The sequence below is a fragment of the Hypomesus nipponensis genome, chromosome 23, assembly GCF_054491055.1.
Source record: "Hypomesus nipponensis isolate SF chromosome 23, ASM5449105v1, whole genome shotgun sequence".
Lineage (NCBI taxonomy): Eukaryota > Metazoa > Chordata > Actinopteri > Osmeriformes > Osmeridae > Hypomesus > Hypomesus nipponensis.
Window position 1 is genome coordinate 20,698,958 of NC_140383.1, and position 19,275 is coordinate 20,718,232.

Below are 19,275 nucleotides of genomic sequence, written 5' to 3' on the forward strand. Positions count from 1 at the left end.
GGAGACATGAAAGTAAGTACAACATCTTACATCTGTCTATTTAATGCATTCGTCTGAGCTGGGGTGCATATTTTGCGAGAAGAGTTAACTACATATAGAAAAACTGTACTTTTAAATGCGGGTGTTTAAAATCGCAAGGAAATGGTTGTTGGTGGCTGTCTAACATCCACGCAGGCAATGAGTGAACTTTCTTGACCCACTTCTCTGAAGATTATTTGGCTCCAACCAGGACAAGGTCATCCAAGGCAGACTAAGGACATAATCTTCGAGTCACAAGTAGTTCACTACTAGTATTATTGGTTAGCAGGGATTCGACCACAAATAGGACATTTTAGCCATATGTTGGATATGTGTTGGTCAAAAATAGTATATAGCCGATATAGATATAGTATAATCCTATTTTACAGCTGCTATGGGGTAAAGTAAAGGTTGGAATGCTTGGTGACCTGGAGGTTAGTAGGCTTTGACATGGCCAGGCCAGGTCAAACTGTCAGCTGGATACCACCCTCTTAGCCTCCAATCAAGTTCTCTGACAATCAGACATCCCAAGTCTCCCGGAAGTTCCGGGAGTCTCCCGCATTTCAATGGCGGCTCCCGGACACAAAATGACACAAATGAATCTCCTGGAATTTGGGGATTTTGTATTTAGAGCGAGCGCGAGACTGTGCAATGGCCATTTATGGTCGAAACAAGCACATATCGCGCGTCCTGATTGCGTCCCTGGGGGGGGGGGGGGGGGGGAGGAAATGAGTCTCTGCAGGTTGGGATGTCTGGACACTTGATTTTCTATCTGTGGTTACAAACAAAAGTTTAAGCCTAGACTATGTAATATATAGAATTGCGCAGCTCCTCCTGTCAATGATCTAGCACCCCCTTAGCACCTGCATTAAAAATTATATGGCGCCGTCCCTGCTAAGAGGTGACATCATTGCGTTTGCCTGAAGTAACATATACCGTACATGCGTGAAAAACACACATGCAAGCAACTAATACAACTCTTTCCATATAACAGGGATTTTCAACCGGGAGTCCGTGCCCTCCCTGGTGGTCCGCGGCGGCATTGCAGGGGGTCCGCGACACGAGCCTATGTTGATCAGTCCACCATTGATTTTTTTAAAATGTATTTATATTTTATTAGTGATCAGAATCTCACATACACATATTAAAAAAATCAGATTCTATGTATTTTGTTTGATGTTTTTAAGTAGATATATCTAGATGTGTTAGAGGTTTTTAAATGAAAGCAACAAAGAAAACCAAATGTTACAACTTCCATCTATCCACATGCGCGCACGCACACACACGTAGGCACGCGCGCGTGCGCAGGCACATCAGTGGGCCGCGGATTACTTTCTAGTAAGAATATGGTGGTCCCTGGGACAAAACCAGTTGAAACCCCCTGCCCTATAACAAAGTGATGTATTTTCTGCAGGGTCCGGCCTATTAGATCAGACAGCAGTCTAACTAGCTTAATGCACCATCACCCTCTAGTGTGGTCGACCTTAACTCGGTCCATAAAACAGTTTTTGGCTCATCTTCATTTTGGGCGCTGCATCAAGCATTTCAGCTGATGCTACAAAAGTGACAAAAATTATGTAGCCTATCAGACTATCGGGGTCAACAATAAGAGTTCCTGGCTGCTTTCATTTTGACCTTAATCCTTCAAAAATCTGTTAAATCCCACACAGCAGTAGTAGCCTCTTGACTGGCGGGAATAATCATATATTTTGTCTGACTGGAAGAATTAAAAGCCAATATGGTGCTTATAGGCCTACACTAATGTGAACATCTAGCCTAATTGTTAAGTGTATTAAAATCTAAACGTGCACAGCCGTCGCTTGTGTGAGATCGTGGTTCTGGGCATAGACATAATATGGTTCTGAGAATCTGAAATTGGTCAACCAAACTTAATTCAGTCTCCGTTAAACGCAACCTATCGAGGCCATATGCGACCAATCCATTGGTAGCAAGATTGTGTGACCACGCAAAGCTATACAGTGGCTGCTATGTCTTGAGAACAAGATGGAATTATCAATGGCTGAAAGATAACCCTAAAAGCGAGTATATTTCACTACTGAAAGTGTATGTTATTTTCAGTCTGCTGGTATTATGCTTATATCGGACTTGTAAGACAATATTTTCATTCATGATATTGAGTTGTCAGTCGGCATCGAAGAAACGCTGCATTGCAAGTAGGGTATTTGCACTGAGGATAAATGCAGGGTATTTGTTTACCATTCGAAGCTATTGTAATATTGTTTAATTCATGGACACCGTTACATCCGATTGACAGCTATTAACTAGGCTTTTCCGCTGGTTCGGAGTGTTCAACCGTATGACTACAATATTTCGACGAGCAGGACGAATATTGACATTGCACATAGCCCCTCAAGCCACTGCTTAAATGGCTTCAATGGTCGGCTTTTTCAGTGGTCCAGAGGAACTGGAAGATGTAAATCACGCTAGGGGTTTGATTAAAGAGCTGAAACTGTTCTACGATTCTCAGCTCCTCGCGGACATTGCAATCGAAGTGGAATGCGACTACGCGACCCTAGAGGTTCGAGGCAAAAGTGACAACAGAAAAGTTTTTTTTTGCAACCGTAATATCCTTGCTGCTGCCAGCCCGTACTTCAAAAGCATGTTTACCGGCGGGCTCAATGAGAGTATGCAGGATAAAGTGTTGATTCGTGGCGTGGATGCTGAGTCGATGTCACTGATAATAGATTACTGCTACACAGGCAAGGTGACCATCTCTGAGGGGAATGTTCAGAAGCTCTACGCAGCCGCCAATATGCTTCAGCTTGACTACATCAGGCAGGCATGCACTAGTTTCATGACCCGGAGATTGGACCTTTCGAACTGCGTGGGGATCTTAAAATTTGCTGACACTTATGACAATCCAGATTTAAAGGCTAAATCACAGGCTTTCATAGCTAGAAACTTTTTTCAGCTCAGCACTAGTGGTAAGGAATTGTGTGAGCTGGACCTGAGACAGATGAAGGAAATGTTGTCATTAGACACACTTGATGTGGACTGTGAAAGGAAGGTGTGCTCAGCTGCCCTACAGTGGATTGATGCAAATGCACCACAAGAGACAGAGGATGCCTTGCAGGTGCTCATGTGTGTGCGCTGGAGCTTGTTCACAGAAAAGGATCAAGCTTACTTAGACAGCCTCAAGGTATCCCCCAGCCTGGAGAAATACATTGGGCACTTAATGGGTGGGGCCGCAGAAGAGGATGGAGTCCCCATGAAAGCCGGCATTGACGACCTCAAACCCAGGATAGGCACGAGTGCCAAAGAGATGATTCTCTTCTTTGGTTTGCCGAATGACAACATAATGTGCTGCGACCCTTTCTCAGAGGAGCTCTACTTCATGGCTCCCCCTCTGGTGAATCTGAGCAGCCAGGACTACAAACGCTTTACCATGGAGTCCCTGATGGTCTGCGCCACGCCTGATAATACACTCTACCTGGCCTCCCACCTTTCCAAACACTTCTGGGTCTATAACCCTCTCCTGAACAGTTGGCAGGGCCTGGCCGAGAGGCTCGTGGGGAGGGTACATTCAGGGATGGGCTACCTCAGCGGCCACGTTTACATCCTGGGGGGCAGGAACTCTGCCACGGATACCAGACTGAAGGAGGTGGAGTGTTACAGCATCCAGAGAAACCAGTGGACCCTGGTAGCCCCCTTGCCCCACTCCCTGGGCAAGATGCAGGTCGTTGCGGTAAACGACCACCTGTACGTGGTCAACAAAAGGAGGATGCTCTGTTACGACCCCAAGAAAAACCGCTGGCGACACTGTGGCCCCCTGCGGAGAGACAAGTTGCACAAGGCCTGTGTGTTTGAAGACCAGATAGTCTGTGTGTGTGACATCCCAGTGGTAAAGACCTATAGCCCTGCCAGAGGAGAGTGGAAGAGACTGGGGGATATCCCTATTGACAGTCGGGCCCTGAATTACCAGGTGATCCAGCACAATGGGAAACTTCTGCTTCTAACTCAGACACTATTGCAGCACAACAAAAACAGGGTCCTCATACACGAGTATGATTCTGCTAAGGAGAGCTGGAAGAACGTCATGGCCGTGTACGTCTCCTCGTTGGGTCCCGTGTGCGTTTCGACACGCGTGTACTCGGTGTGTTTGGGCTCAGCCCAGAGCTTTGCCACAGAGGAGGATGACGACAGCGGATCTAGTGCTGACTGGGACTTTGACGGGCTGACGGATGCAGACTCAGACTCTGGTAGCTCAAGTTCCTTTTCTGACGAGAACTGGTAGTCTCTGTGGCTTGGGAGATGCCATTGCATGAAAGGGAAACCTTTCAACATTTAACCTCACCTAAATTCTGGATTTATATACAAATGGAAACACATCAAACAGGTGTATTATCCCAGGTGTGAGGAAACTGGTATAAACTTATGTATGTGTATAGACATATATCAGGGGAGATTAATGAAGAAGAATTGACCTGAAGTCCCTTTTTATGACTACTTTACACTAAAGGCCATTTTCCATACACAGGCTGGTTGGACGAACAATCATACCAGTGGGTATTTTCAATTGTAAAAACCTTAGGAAGCCAGGAAGACTAGCTTGATGTTGTGAGCTCACATTCTGTTTTACTAAGACAAACCTGAGAGCAGTGCTCAGTTGGAAACAAAACAGGCCAGGATCAACTGTCATGACAAAAATGATTGCGACAGCAGACCACAGAAACCACAATGATTTCACATTGAAACTTTCCCAATTTACAGATGCATTTTTTGTTGCTGTGACTCTTTTTGTTTGTTAAGTTATTCAACTTGTAATAAAAAAAAATCCAAAATGTATTCTGTGCAGGCCACTAAGTATTTTTGCTTGTGGTCTACAGTTGCAGAGGTGACACTGACAGCGTCAACGCAATAAAACCTTGCACTAAACTGCCTCAGGTTAAGGTTAAGTAATAGCCATGACAACAAATAAAGTTTCAAGGACGTATTTGAATATGTTTTACATCATGAATATCATTCTAGTAATATTGATTTGATTAACGTTTTATTGTTTGTATTTTAAGTTAAATACTGGAGTGTATTTTAAAAGAATTACTGAAAAGGAAGACCTTGTCTTGTACAGTAAGCGTATTCAATGTAATTCACTGTTGTTTGAGAGTTAGCTATTGTCAGGAAGGGTTGTGGTTGTTGAAGTAGGCCTACTATAAAACCATTTGCACTTATAACATTCACACATGACCACACAGTGTTTTATTTGGATAATATTCTAGATCTAGCCATGCTAGGAATAACAATTAATAGATTCTCCTTTCCTCCCCAGTATTTATTTAGTAGTTGGCCTATGTATTCCACATTAATTTAGGAGTTAATTATTAAATATCTTTAATTTATATTCAGGACCTTAAAAGTGTTGGGATGGTTTGACATTGATCAGCCAGCTGCACAGACGGGTTTGTGTCTGATGATACAATACCGTGGATGATACGTACGTTTACATACAAGTATATCTGGATAAATAAACTGTTGATCCTTTAAGCATTAGTAGTGTTTTTTTTTTATTGAGGCATAACGACATCTAATGGCCAGCAGAAGTGCTCAATGGTGGTTGGCTGAGCCTGTTCTCGAAATTGTACAGTGTTAAAAGATGTTCTCGCGACAATTCTGACGATCTCATGAAAATGAGCGATGGCAATTGAATTCATCACTGAAAATGGCTTTGATACTGTTTTCAACAGAGATAGTTCATTTGAATCGTCATGCAATCATGAACACGAGACATCGCAAACTAGAATTTTCAAAATAATTGTCATCGGAGACTCTAATGTGGGTAAAACATGTCTAACCTATATGTTTTGTGGGGGTAGGTTTCTTGAAAACCCTGAAGCAACAATCGGTGTTGATTTCAGGGAGAGATCATTGGAACTCGATGGAGAGTGTATCAAGGTAAGACTGTATTGTTTTTATGCTGCATGAAACAGTAAACCTATAACATAGTAATGGTCCGTTCGGGTAAAGTTTCACTACCTAAAGCGGTTCATACGGAGGCGACGGAACACAACGTATACTCATTACCTAGCCTGCTGATGCAGCCTCTACCCTGTCGTTTATCAAAGTTGTAAAGGGAATTAGGTTACTTCTACAATATTGCGTTTGCAATAACAAATGTCCGTCTTTTCTGTTGGAGGAAAATATGTTTAGGCCTACCGTTTACTAAACAGATAGGCCTACATTGTGAGAGGACAATACAACATTTTTAGTTTCGTCTTTTATAGTTGATTTTTCGAAGTGAAACAACCTTTAAATGTATTTATTTTATGATTTAATTTACTAAACAGAATCACCTTCATGGTAGAGAAGAAGTTTTCAAAAAAAGTATTTTTGAAAAGCCCCTAGATGACTTTCCACTCATATTTGTCTTTCTTCACATAGTAGGCCAGTAGTTGTTTAGGCTTCCATGCAAAAAGTTGTCAGTTTCAATCCCACCTGTTCCAACTCCATTGCTTTATTCCCTCAGTTGCAGATCTGGGACACAGCGGGCCAGGAGCGCTTCAGGAAGAGCATGGTGGAGCACTACTACCGCAGCGTCCACGCTGTCATTTTTGTCTATGATGTGACCAGCATGGCCTCCTTCCATAGCCTGCCAGACTGGATTGAGGAGTGCAGCCGCCACTCTGTCTGCCCCATGGTGCCCCGCATCCTGGTAGGAAACAAGTGTGATCTGCGGAGTCACCTGGAGGTGCCCACAGCCCTGGCGCAGCGTTTGGCTGACAGCTACAACTTACCCCTGTTTGAAACCTCTGCTAAGGACCCTGGGGAGAAGGAGCATGTGGATGCCATCTTTTTGACACTGGCTTACAGACTGAAGAGCCACAAGCCGCTAAGGCTGAAGCAACCCAGTATGAGCAGTCTGAGGCAACTGGGGGAACAGAAGGACCAGGGGGCGACCATGTGTTTATGCTGACTCACTGGAGCCATTGAGGGGCTTCGTTCGAAGTTATGGCTACAGTGATTGTCAGATTTATCCATTGTCTCAGTGGTGACTAAGTTTATCAGGGTATTATGGAACTGAACAACAATACGATACAGTAAATACTTTAAAAAAGTAGATAATTTAGTCATAGACAAATATGTGTATATTTTCTGGTGTAGTGAAAGTATCATACTGGACAATTAATTACTAGTTCATTCTTTCCTTCCTACCTTGAGCTTTTTCCAAATGCAATTATGTAAGAACAGAAATCTAAGAAGGAAGAAGTAATCTAAAGCTTGTCTAAACAATTTTTAGACTGTGCCCATGAGGTTTACTTTCTCTAGTTTAACTATGTTCTAACCATCAAAGGAAGGAAAAAACCATATGACAGGATGCTACTTCAAACTGAATGCATGGTAACATTAAAACATCTGAAATGATCAAATATGTACTGTACAGGCCCATGTCACAGCACTCACATGACTATCAAATGATTATGGATGTGTGGATACACATAAACTGTAGGGTTTATGTTAATTGCAGTAGGCTACTGCATCTCAGTGGATCTGACAACTGTATAATACAGACCAACTATGCATGAGTGACAACAGCTACAACTGAATTATTGCACTCATTATAGTGGTTGCGTGCACTTTCTTTCCACAGGCCTGTTTACAAGCATGCTAACTTGTTTTACTGACCAGATATTTACGGCATTTTAAATGCAGTTGGCTAAATATAAATGAAAGCTTGACAAAGTTATTAATAAGGGAAATGTATTTGGCTCATCATGAGTCACATCGGTCACATTAGAAAGCAATCATTTTGAATGAGCACGTTTGCGTTAGGCGTTATATGAGGCCTATCATATGCTAAAAAGCTTCAACAAAATATTGCAATATGAATATTTCACTGATCGTGAATTGACATGTTTGGAAATAAAGGTTTAAGCCTGATCTATGCTTTTCATTGCGATATAATATGACGGACACTTTAGCGTAGCCTACGCATCTCCTGCTTGCTTGAGCAAGTGCACAACAATCCTCTTCGCTAGTGCCTCGTAGCGGAGAAAGGTAGAAAAGCAACGGTTTATGAACAGAGAGGGACGTTTCGGCCGACTATTCCGTTTGGCATAATGGAGACCAAACCAGTGATAACCTGCCTCAAGACCCTCCTAATCGTCTATTCCTTCGTGTTCTGGGTAAGATATAAGGATGAGATAAGGATGTGACCCGACCTTGTGTTAAATGTGAAAGCGTTATGTCGGCTCTTGTTTATCAGATGTTGGGACTACGTTCTACGTCAACATAGCCTACCCTTTATAACGGCGATTCCGTTGTTTTCCCCTGATAAATTCGACTGCGCAGGCTTTTGCATTGTTGCCTAAATTCATTTTAATGGCCTTTTATCGTGGTACATGCATATATTACTGCGCTGTACCTTAGCGTAGACAGTATAATATTGACCCCAACACGGCATTGAAATAATAATTGTTTTACTCTGATTGGGAGTAGCATCCTTTTATGACACAGATAATGCCTTATGGCTGCTGACGCATATGAACAGTAAATGTCGGTAGTCTCCAGAGCGATGAAGATTCCTTGTCATCGTTGGGCCAGACCTTCAGCACCGTGTTTTATTGCAGTGAACTTGTAAACACCAGAAAATTATTTATAAATATGGGGGTACAGTGAAATTATGGTAAAATTAGCAACTTAACGTATGGTTTGACACTGGTCTCCTTGTTCATTTAAACTCCCGTCTTCGAGCTGAAGGAAGCAGGGGACCATCACCAGCAGCTTCTTCTTAGTTAGCCTTTTAAATTATTTTACTGTAGGCTATTTGCAAAATCAATATGGCTATTGGTGAAAGACTAAAGGCATAGTATTTGGGACTACACACAGACGTTGGCTATATACCTGGGTTATTAACTAGCATGTCCTAATCACAAGCCGTCCTTCCAGGCCAGCATGTGTGGGTATCATTGATACGAACGTTTATAATTAGACCGGACATGGCACCCTTGGTACTCCCACAGCCCTGGCCTGGGTCCCAAGCTATGATTATTAAGTGTCACCCCAGAGAGAGAGAGAGAACACCAGCGGATGTAAGCGTGGTGGGCGTACTTAGAAGTTAGTTGAGTCTGTCCTTCGGCTCTACTTCTCTTCAGAGGTTGGGGAGCGGGTAGGATTCCCCAGACATAGTTCATGCCTGTGTTTTGCTGTCGTCAGCTTGTCAGGGCAGATAATGCCTTCCGGTCAGAATGGTCCGTCTTCGTACGTCTCATGTACACCAATGCCAGGTTAAAAGTAGCTCCACCAGCAGACTCGGGGTATGTTTACCATGCTATATTAAAATTATCTGCCACCTGTTTTGGGGCCAGGGGAGAGAAGCAAAGGCCTGTTCCAAACCCAGGGGGAGGGGAGGTTGTAAGGGCCAGGAATACAACAGGAGGTGTCCGAACCGTCAAGTCTCCTCAAAGATGGCATTACTTACTTACATTACTTACTTACTTACATTGCTTACTACACTCCACATAGCCTGCTACTGAAGGCCTACTGTATTTTGCGGGTTTCTTTCAACATTACGTCATTGGCTGTCATGGTTTTATTTAGTGTTTTCCCCCAGAATATCAGTTCTGTCATGAATTTTGCAGTAGACTTGTTTGAAGTTTATCTAGATAAAATGTACATCCAGAAGCTGTCATATCTCTTCACTCAAATGCTTGTAGTGGAGGCGCCCAAGTGGCTCACCGGACTAATGCTCGCACCATGTAGGCTGGCCTGGGCTCCCTTACGGCATGTCATCCCCTCTCTCTCTCTCTCTATCTCTCTCTCTCTCTCTCTCTCTCTCTCTCTCTCTCTCTCTCTCTCTCTCTCTCTCTCTCTCTCTCTCTCTCTCTCTCTCTCTCTCTCTATCTCTCTCTCTCTCTCTCCCCCCACATTTCCTGTCCTCTCCAAACACACTATCTCTATCAGAAATAAATAATAAAAGGCAAAAATGCCTTCAAATAATATATGTTAAAAATATGTGGAAGCTAGTTTCCCTAGGACCCATAAGACATTGTCATTTCCCACCTGCCGTGGCTGGGGAGGGTACTGTATGAGATTGGTCTGGAGGTTGGCTGTAAGGTAGTTGGGGATTCCAGTCTGCTCAATGAAACCCACTGACTTTCTGCTGTCTCCTGAGCTCTCTCTACTCAGCACAGAACTAGCAGTGAATGTAGGAAGGTTATTGTGTTTTTGTGTTAACAATTTTGGGTATTTGTGTTAAAAGTGTGTGTGTGTGGGCTTATGCTAATAGGGTGTGCAGGTGTATGTGTTCTGCCGACTAACTACACTATAGAGTAAAGAGAAATATCAAGTGACTCATGTTGTTGTAGATACTCTGAAGACCAAGTCCTCTGTGCATTGGCTTTATCTCATGTATGGTTAAGAACTAAGTAGAATCAGACAGAGACTAAATTGATTCAACAAAGTGGAACCATGTAGAATTATGTGGAACCAACGGAAGGAACGTTTGTCACTGGGCTGCTTGGGTGTTTGTTTTTTCTGTCTGGTCAGGAGTAGGTGATTTGATGAAAGGGTGAGTTGAAGCCATTTAGTAAAGGCTCAGGGTGAGGTGAGAGCTGCAGGGTGTTTAATGTGTGTGATTGCAAACTAACATGCAAACACAGATGCACATTTTCTGTCCGCAATTCTGCCCTACAGCATAATCTGCCTGGCTTGCAGTGAGACATAGAGCAGCCATTTTGGAGAAAGGTGGGAATGACTTGGCATCAGGCTTCGCTGGAGGGGGGTGTTAAACTAATCTGAGCCCCTTCTTCCTTCTGCTCTGTCCCAGAAAGCCGCACCCCGGCAGAGACACAGGCGGTTCCTCTCACAACACGTGTCTTCATGGGCTGTGTTCATTTGAAATGCTAAGAGGAGAGCAACCGGAGGATGTGCCTAGCTGAGCATCAAAGAGCTCTTTTGATTTGCACTCTCTTAGTTGGTGTGTGTGTGAGCGTCTGTGTCAATATGTCTGTGTGCAGAGGGGGCGGCAATAGATATCGGTAAACCAAAACATCACACCCTGTTGTCACCCTCAGACTCTCTCACTCCATCTCGTGTCCCTTCCCCTGTTTTGTCCTTCCAGCCCTCTCTCTACTGCTTTACAGCTTGTGTATATCTTAAAGCACCTGCTATGCCCCATCCCCCAGATCAGAGTCAAGGACAAGCTGAAAGGTGATCTTGTTTTCTCACTTGTAGTTATCAAAATACAGCTCCAACTTTTGCACATAGGGGATATAGAACAATGAACAAAACCAGTTGAATGCTCCATGTTGTCTTTCTGACACCACCCCTTATTATGTAGCCTATTGTATCTAAATGTTGATAAATTAGATTTGTTTTTGTTTTGGCTATACCGTATATCAGATGGAGCCACAGGGTGGCGCTTTCTCCTTTCAGGCCAACTCACAGCATTCAGTGGAAGACCGGCACTGCAGCTGAAAGAGGCCTCACTGCTTTGTGAAGCTCAGCAATTGAACAATGGTTGAATGGCCCCCCCTTATTCCACTCACTATTCCTGCTCCTGCTTTCTACCTCCCCACTGCTCTCTTTTTTATTCTGTAATCATCCCCCTACAATCTTTCTTCTCTTTTTCTATATATTCTCTTTTCCCCTATATTCTTTGTATTTATTTTATACGTGTTAAGTTAAGAAATAGCCTGTTTCACTATACTAATCTCCTCGCCCCCCTCTCCTTTCTTTTCCCGTTCCTTTATCCAGATCACAGGGGCGATCCTACTGGCAGTGGGAGTATGGGGGAAGATGATGCTGGGTCCGTACATCTCTGTGATTGCGGACAATTCCACCAATGCACCTTTCGTGCTCATCAGCACCGGCACCGTCATCATCGTCTTCGGACTTTTTGGCTGCTTTGCCACCTGTAGGGGGAGCCCATGGATGCTGAAGCTGGTGAGAGAAGGGGAGAGGGCGAGGTGGATAATTTAAACTGAGAGGCGGGAGGGAGGGAGGGAGGGAGGGAGGGAGGGAGGGAGGGAGGGAGGGAGGGAGGGAGGGAGGGAGGGAGGGAGGGAGGGAGGGAGGGAGGGAGGGAGGGAGGGAGGGAGGGAGGGAGGGAGGGAGGGAGGGAGGGAGGGAGGGAGGGAGGGAGGGAGGGAGGGAGAATTTGCTTTGCTTACTCTTAGGTCACATTACTCTACATCTGTTTTCTTTCTCTGACTAATTTTCTCTCTCTCTTGATTCCTTTCCACCCCTTCTGTCTGTCTGCAGTATGCAATGTTCCTGTCCCTGGTCTTCTTGGCTGAGTTAGTGGCTGGGATCTCCGGTTTTGTTTTTCGCCATGAGGTCAGTCTCTCCAAGCCCACCGACACAACACCATACTCAACCTTTTATTCCATGTTGGAGAGTTTCTGTTTTATCAGTGAATATGTGTGCATGTGTGTGTGCATGTGTAGATAAAGGGGACATTCTTGAGGACGTACACGGATGCCGTGTTGAACTACAACGCTCAAGATGAGACCAGTCTGGCCGTGGACATGATGCAGCGCAAGGTAAGTCAACAGAACAATAGCAGAAAATTTAGTTCAGACCCTACCTACAAGAAAGGCCATCTGTACACACAAGCACCTCCATTGACAATTTTCCAGATTGTCCGAAATGATCTTTAAGAAACTGGCTCTCTAGAACGTCTATGCCTAGAATCCCCCATATCAGCAAACTGACCAGACTATAGAATGTTACATCCATGAGAGATTGTATATTCAAAATCTTTCAAACTTACTGTCTTGCTTTGGAAAAGTAAAAATTCACCCTCTGCCCCACTTCCCTCTCCCCCCACTTCCCCCTATAGCTGCAATGCTGTGGGGTGTATAACTACACCAGCTGGCTGGCCAGTGTGTACTACCCTTCCAATGGCCTCCCATCCAGCTGTTGCTCCAATGCCTCCGACTGCAGCCTCCAGGACCTCCGCAATGCCACTGTGGCCCCCACCAAGGTCAACCAGAAGGTCAGTACACATCTTAGATCCCATGTTACAGCATGTTATGTCCCATAGCTTTCACCCTTTAATGTCCCAGCCTGTTTGTCCACCACACACCTGAGGTTTTCTGTATTCAGGGCTGCTACGAGCTAGTCACCTCCTTCTTAGAAACCAACATGGCCATCATCGCAGGAGTGACTTTTGGCATCGCCTTCTCACAGGTCAGAAAGGACCACAAGGCCTACATTTTTTACAAGGAGTTCAGTACATGATTAATTTGGATTGTTCATTTCTCCACTATCTTCTTAAGCTTGACTCAATTGGCTTCTCTTTTTTGTGTCTTCTCTTCCCTTTTTACTGTCTGTCCCTCCCTTCAACTCAGTTGATTGGCATGTTACTGGCATGCTGTCTTTCGAGGATCATCACGGCTAATCAATACGAGATGGTGTAACAGTGATGGAGCAGTTGAGTGGACGCACATACACTCACTCACTCACACACATTCTTCTATGCACACACACACACACACACACCTCTTTTTCTGTCACACAAACAGATTTGTTTTGATATCCTAGTGAGGACGGACAATTAACTCCTATTTAAAATGGTGTTATCCCTGAACTTAACTCTTCGTGTAATTACAACCCTAAACCTAAAACCCCTAAAAAACCCTAGAAATAGCACTCAACGTTGTGAGGCCCAAGACAATGTCCTCACAAGTTAAGTTAAACAAGACACATTTTACTCACAAATACACACACAAACAGAAACACTGTAAATGAGCATGGATCATTTATTATTTCAGGGAGATGAAGAGGAGAGGATGACAGGGTGACACCTTTGAAGCCTGGGGAATGAGGACGGAAACCCATTACCCCAGTACAGCACATTGCATCTTTTCTCACACTGAGCTCTCTCTGTCTCCATCTCCCTGTCCAGACTTGCTATTTCACATTTTAATAATGCAACTAATTGTAAAAAAGCCATTCCTTAATTCACTGCTGTGCCATGAAAAGCTTTCTATCTCCATCCCTCTGCCCCCCGCTGTCTGGCATTGAAGTTGCCTTTGTTCTGGTGTGGACCCGTTTGTTCTCTTTAAATCCTAACCTGAACTATAAAAGGTGATATATGAACATTGATAGTAGGTCAGTGTTAAAGCTCCTAATTAACTTTATACCTGTCCATAGATTTGCTTCTGCACATAGCACCTCTCAATCAGGCATACAGCTCCTTCCATGCCTCTCATCACTGAAAAATACATTTGTACAGAAACAGGTGGTAGAAAAAAACTAGACAAAATATTACAAAATATTTACCTTACTGTTTTCACTTCTCGTTTCAGAAGGATGCTTGTAGTTCAATTAAACTGATGAAGTCTAGATGTATTTATGAGTCTCACTCCATACAGTATTTTTTAAATCTACATTTTACATTCATTTTGTCTGAATGTGAAACATAGTTACTTTACTTTTATTTGAGTTGAAATGGTGTCAAATATTGAGATGTTATATGAACATGATACTCAATGTTGTGTTTTTGCTGTTTTGTATTTTTTCTTTTTGGTCTTATTACCTATGTGTTCGTCAGCGCAATTCTGTGTATGAGCGTGTGCGTGCATTGTGTTTGAGTGTGTGGGTCATGTGATAATCTGTGAGTGTGTGTTTGTGTGTATGAAGATGTGAGAGTGTGTCAGCTTGTCTATCTGTGTGGGAGTGTGTATGTACATGTGTGTGTGTTTGTGAACTTGTTTTGCTATTCTTGTGGGGAAGAAAAGGAAAATAAGAAGTACTGTGAAATGTGGGGACATTTTCCTGAAATATATACTACATAGCAAGGTTTTAGGGTTTAGCAAGGTAACTTAAGGTTTAACTGTGGGTTTTCAGTGTCAAAACAATGGTTCACCTTTTTGCATTACTTCATACCAAAAGATTGGAAGATTGAATCTGGTAGTTTGCTTTATTTCAGACTATTCATGATCATTTAACATTGAATTGAAAAACGGACAGTGGAATTTAATTTATATTACTAAATTATGTTGGAGTGTGGAGTAGTAAAATTATGTGAATCTTTGATTAAAGAGAAATAAAGGGGACATTGGTTAAAACAAGAGAGTAGTGCAAACAACAGTGACATTGCATGTACTAACTGCTTATCATCAAGTGTGTCGGTCATGAATCCTAATAATGTTTATTTGAAAATGTATTAGAACAAAATACATCCGTCACTCCTTCCATATTACTCATTCTTTCCAAATGTTACTCCATCTTTTTCTATGCCATGTTCGTGTTAAAACATGTGCATGCAATTGCAAATGTTAACCCTGTAATCCCATAGTTGCTAAATTAAAACAATCCCTTATAGCTATCTAAAAAAATCTGTAAATGTTTTTTTTTAAGACCGCATTCACATAGGCTCGTCAATGGATTCTGTATCCTCGCAATGTTATAAAATGAAAAATATGTTTATGATTCTGGCCATCTGGCCATGAACTCACACAACTGCAAATGTTCCTTCGAGCTTAAAACAAGAAGAAAAAAAGCAATATATATATTACAATATTATAATATCATATATTATATTATTACAATGTCTAGAACATTCAGATATTTTGTTGTTATGGAATACGTTCATCAAATTAGATTTGAGCTGTTGTGTCTATGTTATAATTATCTGGGTGAGGGTGATGGTCAATAACACAACACAATGCACATTACTTGCGGACATTGCACTTTTCAAATGTTCACTTATGGTAAAAAATACAAATAGAATTATAAAATATTTGATCTTTCACTACAATTAAGTTATACGTAAATGTGTTTCCACTGGAAAAGAGGATTTATTGTATTAACATAATAAATATGTATTATTCATTATTTATACCTGAATTTAATCAATACAAACTTTATTTGTGGTTGTAGTATCGGAAACTGTTCTTATGTGTATCTTATGTGTTTTTATACCAGTGTTCAACATCAAACCTCAGTAGAAAGGGGTAGACAACTGTTGCTGAGCAAAATTATACTTAATGAAGCTAGACAATAAAAACATGTTTCTAATTCTTATTTCTGGGATAAATATACATTTTCCATCTGTCAAACCCAATTACCAATACAATGTCTTGCTAGCTACCGATAGTATGGTGAAAAACGTGTGTTAGACTACATTGAAGAATAGCCCATCTATGTTTAGACAGAGCGCTCTGGAATATGGGAGTGTGGTTAGCCACCAAGTGATTTGTGACATCAGAATGGTTGGGTTGGCATTCTATTTCAAACTATTAGATTTCAATCTGTTAAATCATTTCAAATTTTGCATACAAATCAGTTTAAAATCAACATTAACAATGAATCGCCTACATTCAGATTTTATTTGAGCTGGCACTAAATATTGCTCCAAACTGTCACTCAAATCAGCGCACCTGAAGAACCAGTGTGGCTGTTACTATAGACACATACAGGGGCACCGCTAAAAATGATGGGCCCCATGAAGAAATTGCAATTTGGGTACTTGCTCCCACCCCATTTTGGTCTTGTTTACATTTAGTAATTAAGCAGATGCTCTTATCCAGAGCAACTTACAGTAAGTACAGGGACATTATCCCTGAGGCAAGTAGGGTAAAGTTCCTTGCCCAAGGACACATTGTCATTTTGCATAGCCGGGAATAAAACCGGCAACCTTCTGATTAATAGCCCGACTCCCTAACCGCTCAGCCATCTGACCTCATGTAAATAAACAAAATATTACTAAAAAAAATCAAATTGCGCATTACGCGTCATGTCTCTGCAAGGTGATGGTCAAATTAGGCTTTGATTTGATAAGCATTGTGTGTAGTACACTCAATTGACACCGCTTATGCAGGATTACAAATGTTAGGCTTTGTTAAGACAGTTAACAAAAATATATTCTGGGTATGTTGAATTTGCTGTGTAGTATAGGTGTAGTATAGGCTTCAGGACCTCTCAAGTTTAAGTACTTTTTCTAATTGGGGTTAGGGATCATTTTAAGGTTAGGGGTTGAGGCGAGGGTTAGGTTTTGGTGTAGGGTTCAGGTTAGGCTTTTGGGTTAAAGTTAAGGTTTAAGGTTAGAATTTGAGAAAATTATTTTGAATGGCACTGAATTGTGAGTATACCCACAACAATATCAATACAAGTGTGTGTGTATGTGTGTGTGTCCCTGTCTGTGTTCGCTTGACAGTGTGTGTCTGTTTTGACAGGGCTCTGTCACAGATGGAGAAAGAAATGTCTGTGCAAATGTGAATCTCAGTTTGATTATACAGTATATCTGTGTGTGGTCGTTGGCTGATTCCAATAGCACACCCAAAGGCCCAGAAAAAAAAAATGTGTAGATATGTGAGGACTGGGTTTGAAAGCAACGCTTACAGGAAGCTCCCACCAGTCTGCTACAGTTAGGGTTGGGTATCGTCTGAATCTTTAAAATACCGGTGCCAAAAATATACTTTTAAAATGGTTCCGGTGCCTAAACGGTGCCTAAAGTAATACCTAAAAAAAAGAGCCACAAACCGACGGTGGATGGACATTAAAGAACAGCTTTTTTATTGATTTTTTTTTTTGCTGTTGTCTGCCCTGTTCTTCACAACTTGCATTATTTTTCTAATTATTCTGACACCACATGAATGCAGTAGGCTATAATTTAACTAGTGATGATGCATGGTAATGATGCTTCTTGTGGACATTTCGGGCAAATATTTTTATCGACAGCTCAGGCATGAATGAGGCATCAAAATCTGTGTTCTGATTCGGTCCAGTACATACCGGTCATATAGGTACCGGTGCCATGTTAGCACCGGGTTTTGATACCCAACCCTAGCTACAGTAGGCCTATGTGTTACGCTCATGCTACACTTCACTAGTGCATAGTGCCCGTGATGCAGTAGGTGATTAAGATGTCAGTGAAACACACAAATACAAATTCCTGGAATTATAGATAGAATACTGTGCCAGCAGTGATGTTAGTGACACACACAGATTTCTATAGATAGATATCGCAGTGCCTGTGATGCAGCTGGTGATGACAGTTCTCAGTGGTTTTGGTACTTATATTTCTCCAATCATAATTGAAATTCTCTGTCATCTCTGAAGTACTTGTTCAACCCCTACATCTATTCTAGTCAAATTGCCAGTCCTGTGGTAGCCTACATTAATACAAATGATTATGTAGCCTTCATGTGTCTGCTGTTTCCTAAAGCTAAAAATTGCTTATGTAACGTTGATCAAAATGTACTATATTGGTTCTCTGTTAAATTGTCTCACCACCACAAACATCTAAATATTTAGTTCATAAAAGAAGTAATTACATGCACAATGGTTGAGCCAGGTTGTCATAGTTGTAAGCCTAATTCACCATACAGCGTTTGTACATTTGCAATGTGCTGTCAGTTTCGACATCAGTAAACACATGAATTCATGTAACAACATTCACTGATCTATACTGAAAGTATATCCACTATATTGTAATTCTGTTAGCAAGCCAGCCCCTTTGAAAGCAACTATTGTCGGTTGTAAAAGTGAATTCACTTCTAAATAACAAACCAGAATGTCTCTATTTTCCTTAATACACTTTGTTAATTGCAATAGTTCAATTGTGGTACTGCACTCCATTGGATTATAAAAAGGACACCTGCAGAATATGAACTTTGCAGAGTGCCCGGTTCTTGAGCTGATTGTCGGAAAATAAACCCATTCTAATTTGTACACACACAGATTCCTGGCATTATTAGAGAGATGCTTGGCTTACAATGGGGAAAGGGGGTGGGATGTGTGCCTGGGATTGGTTTCTGATTGGGTGAACCTCTCAAACAAATAATATTGAAAACTATGATTTATTTACCCTTGCTTTTAGATGGAAAGGCTCAGAGCTTTTATACAGGACTCGATTACCCACAGTATCTTAGTCCTGTGTTAGACAACAACTGTGTGTGCTGAACTGCCCACAATAGGTTCTGTTAAAACTGTTAAACTCAATGAAAATCCAAGTTACTGAACATCTGACGCACTAAACAATGTGTTTCCTCTTAAATTTGAACTAATCACGGTAATGGTGATACTATGAAGTTGCAGTGACGTGCAGTTTATACTGCAGGGCACCAAAGTTGCATTCCACAGAGCCAACCTTTTTACATAATATCTAGCACCAGCGAAAGCATGCCAATACAGTCTGTTGTAGATATTGTAACCATCAGTGATCTCTGTATTAATAAATAATAATGATAATTGAACATGATGTGTCGAAATGTATTTTATATTACATGTACACATGTACATATTATAACAGAGTATGTGTGATTGTGAGTGAGAGACAAAGAGAGAGACAGA

At 41.9% G+C, this 19,275-nt stretch overlaps 3 protein-coding genes across 6 annotated transcripts; all 3 read left to right on the top strand.

Annotated features, from left to right (window-relative positions):
• Positions 1-1,995: 1,995 nt before the first annotated feature.
• Positions 1,996-5,495, top strand: kbtbd7 (kelch repeat and BTB (POZ) domain containing 7). The gene has a single exon (XM_084688402.1). It carries the CDS (start codon positions 2,405-2,407, stop codon positions 4,271-4,273), a length of 1,869 nt encoding a protein of 622 aa, XP_084544528.1. The 5' UTR covers positions 1,996-2,404; the 3' UTR covers positions 4,274-5,495.
• Positions 5,496-5,603: 108 nt separating this feature from the next.
• On the top strand, positions 5,604-7,911 carry LOC146234564 (ras-related protein Rab-33B). The gene is made up of 2 exons (XM_084688407.1): positions 5,604-5,928; positions 6,500-7,911. The coding sequence occupies exons 1-2, from the start codon at positions 5,671-5,673 to the stop codon at positions 6,944-6,946; spliced, it is 705 nt and encodes a 234-aa protein (XP_084544533.1). The 5' UTR covers positions 5,604-5,670; the 3' UTR covers positions 6,947-7,911.
• Positions 7,912-7,997: 86 nt separating this feature from the next.
• On the top strand, positions 7,998-19,178 carry LOC146234565 (tetraspanin-7-like). Of its 4 annotated transcripts, none has more exons than XM_084688406.1 (9): positions 8,059-8,156; positions 10,799-10,948; positions 11,728-11,916; positions 12,235-12,309; positions 12,420-12,515; positions 12,815-12,970; positions 13,081-13,164; positions 13,326-13,407; positions 13,749-19,178. In XM_084688406.1, exons 3-8 carry the CDS (start codon positions 11,770-11,772, stop codon positions 13,392-13,394), a joined length of 627 nt encoding a protein of 208 aa, XP_084544532.1. In that variant the 5' UTR covers positions 8,059-8,156; positions 10,799-10,948; positions 11,728-11,769; the 3' UTR covers positions 13,395-13,407; positions 13,749-19,178. The 4 variants fall into 4 exon arrangements, with proteins under 4 accessions (XP_084544530.1, XP_084544532.1, XP_084544529.1 ...); XM_084688403.1 differs by lacking the exons at positions 8,059-8,156; positions 10,799-10,948 and adding exons at positions 10,956-11,181; positions 11,374-11,567; XM_084688404.1 differs by lacking the exon at positions 10,799-10,948 and having other exon boundaries at positions 7,998-8,156.
• The last annotated feature ends 97 nt before the right edge of the window (positions 19,179-19,275 follow it).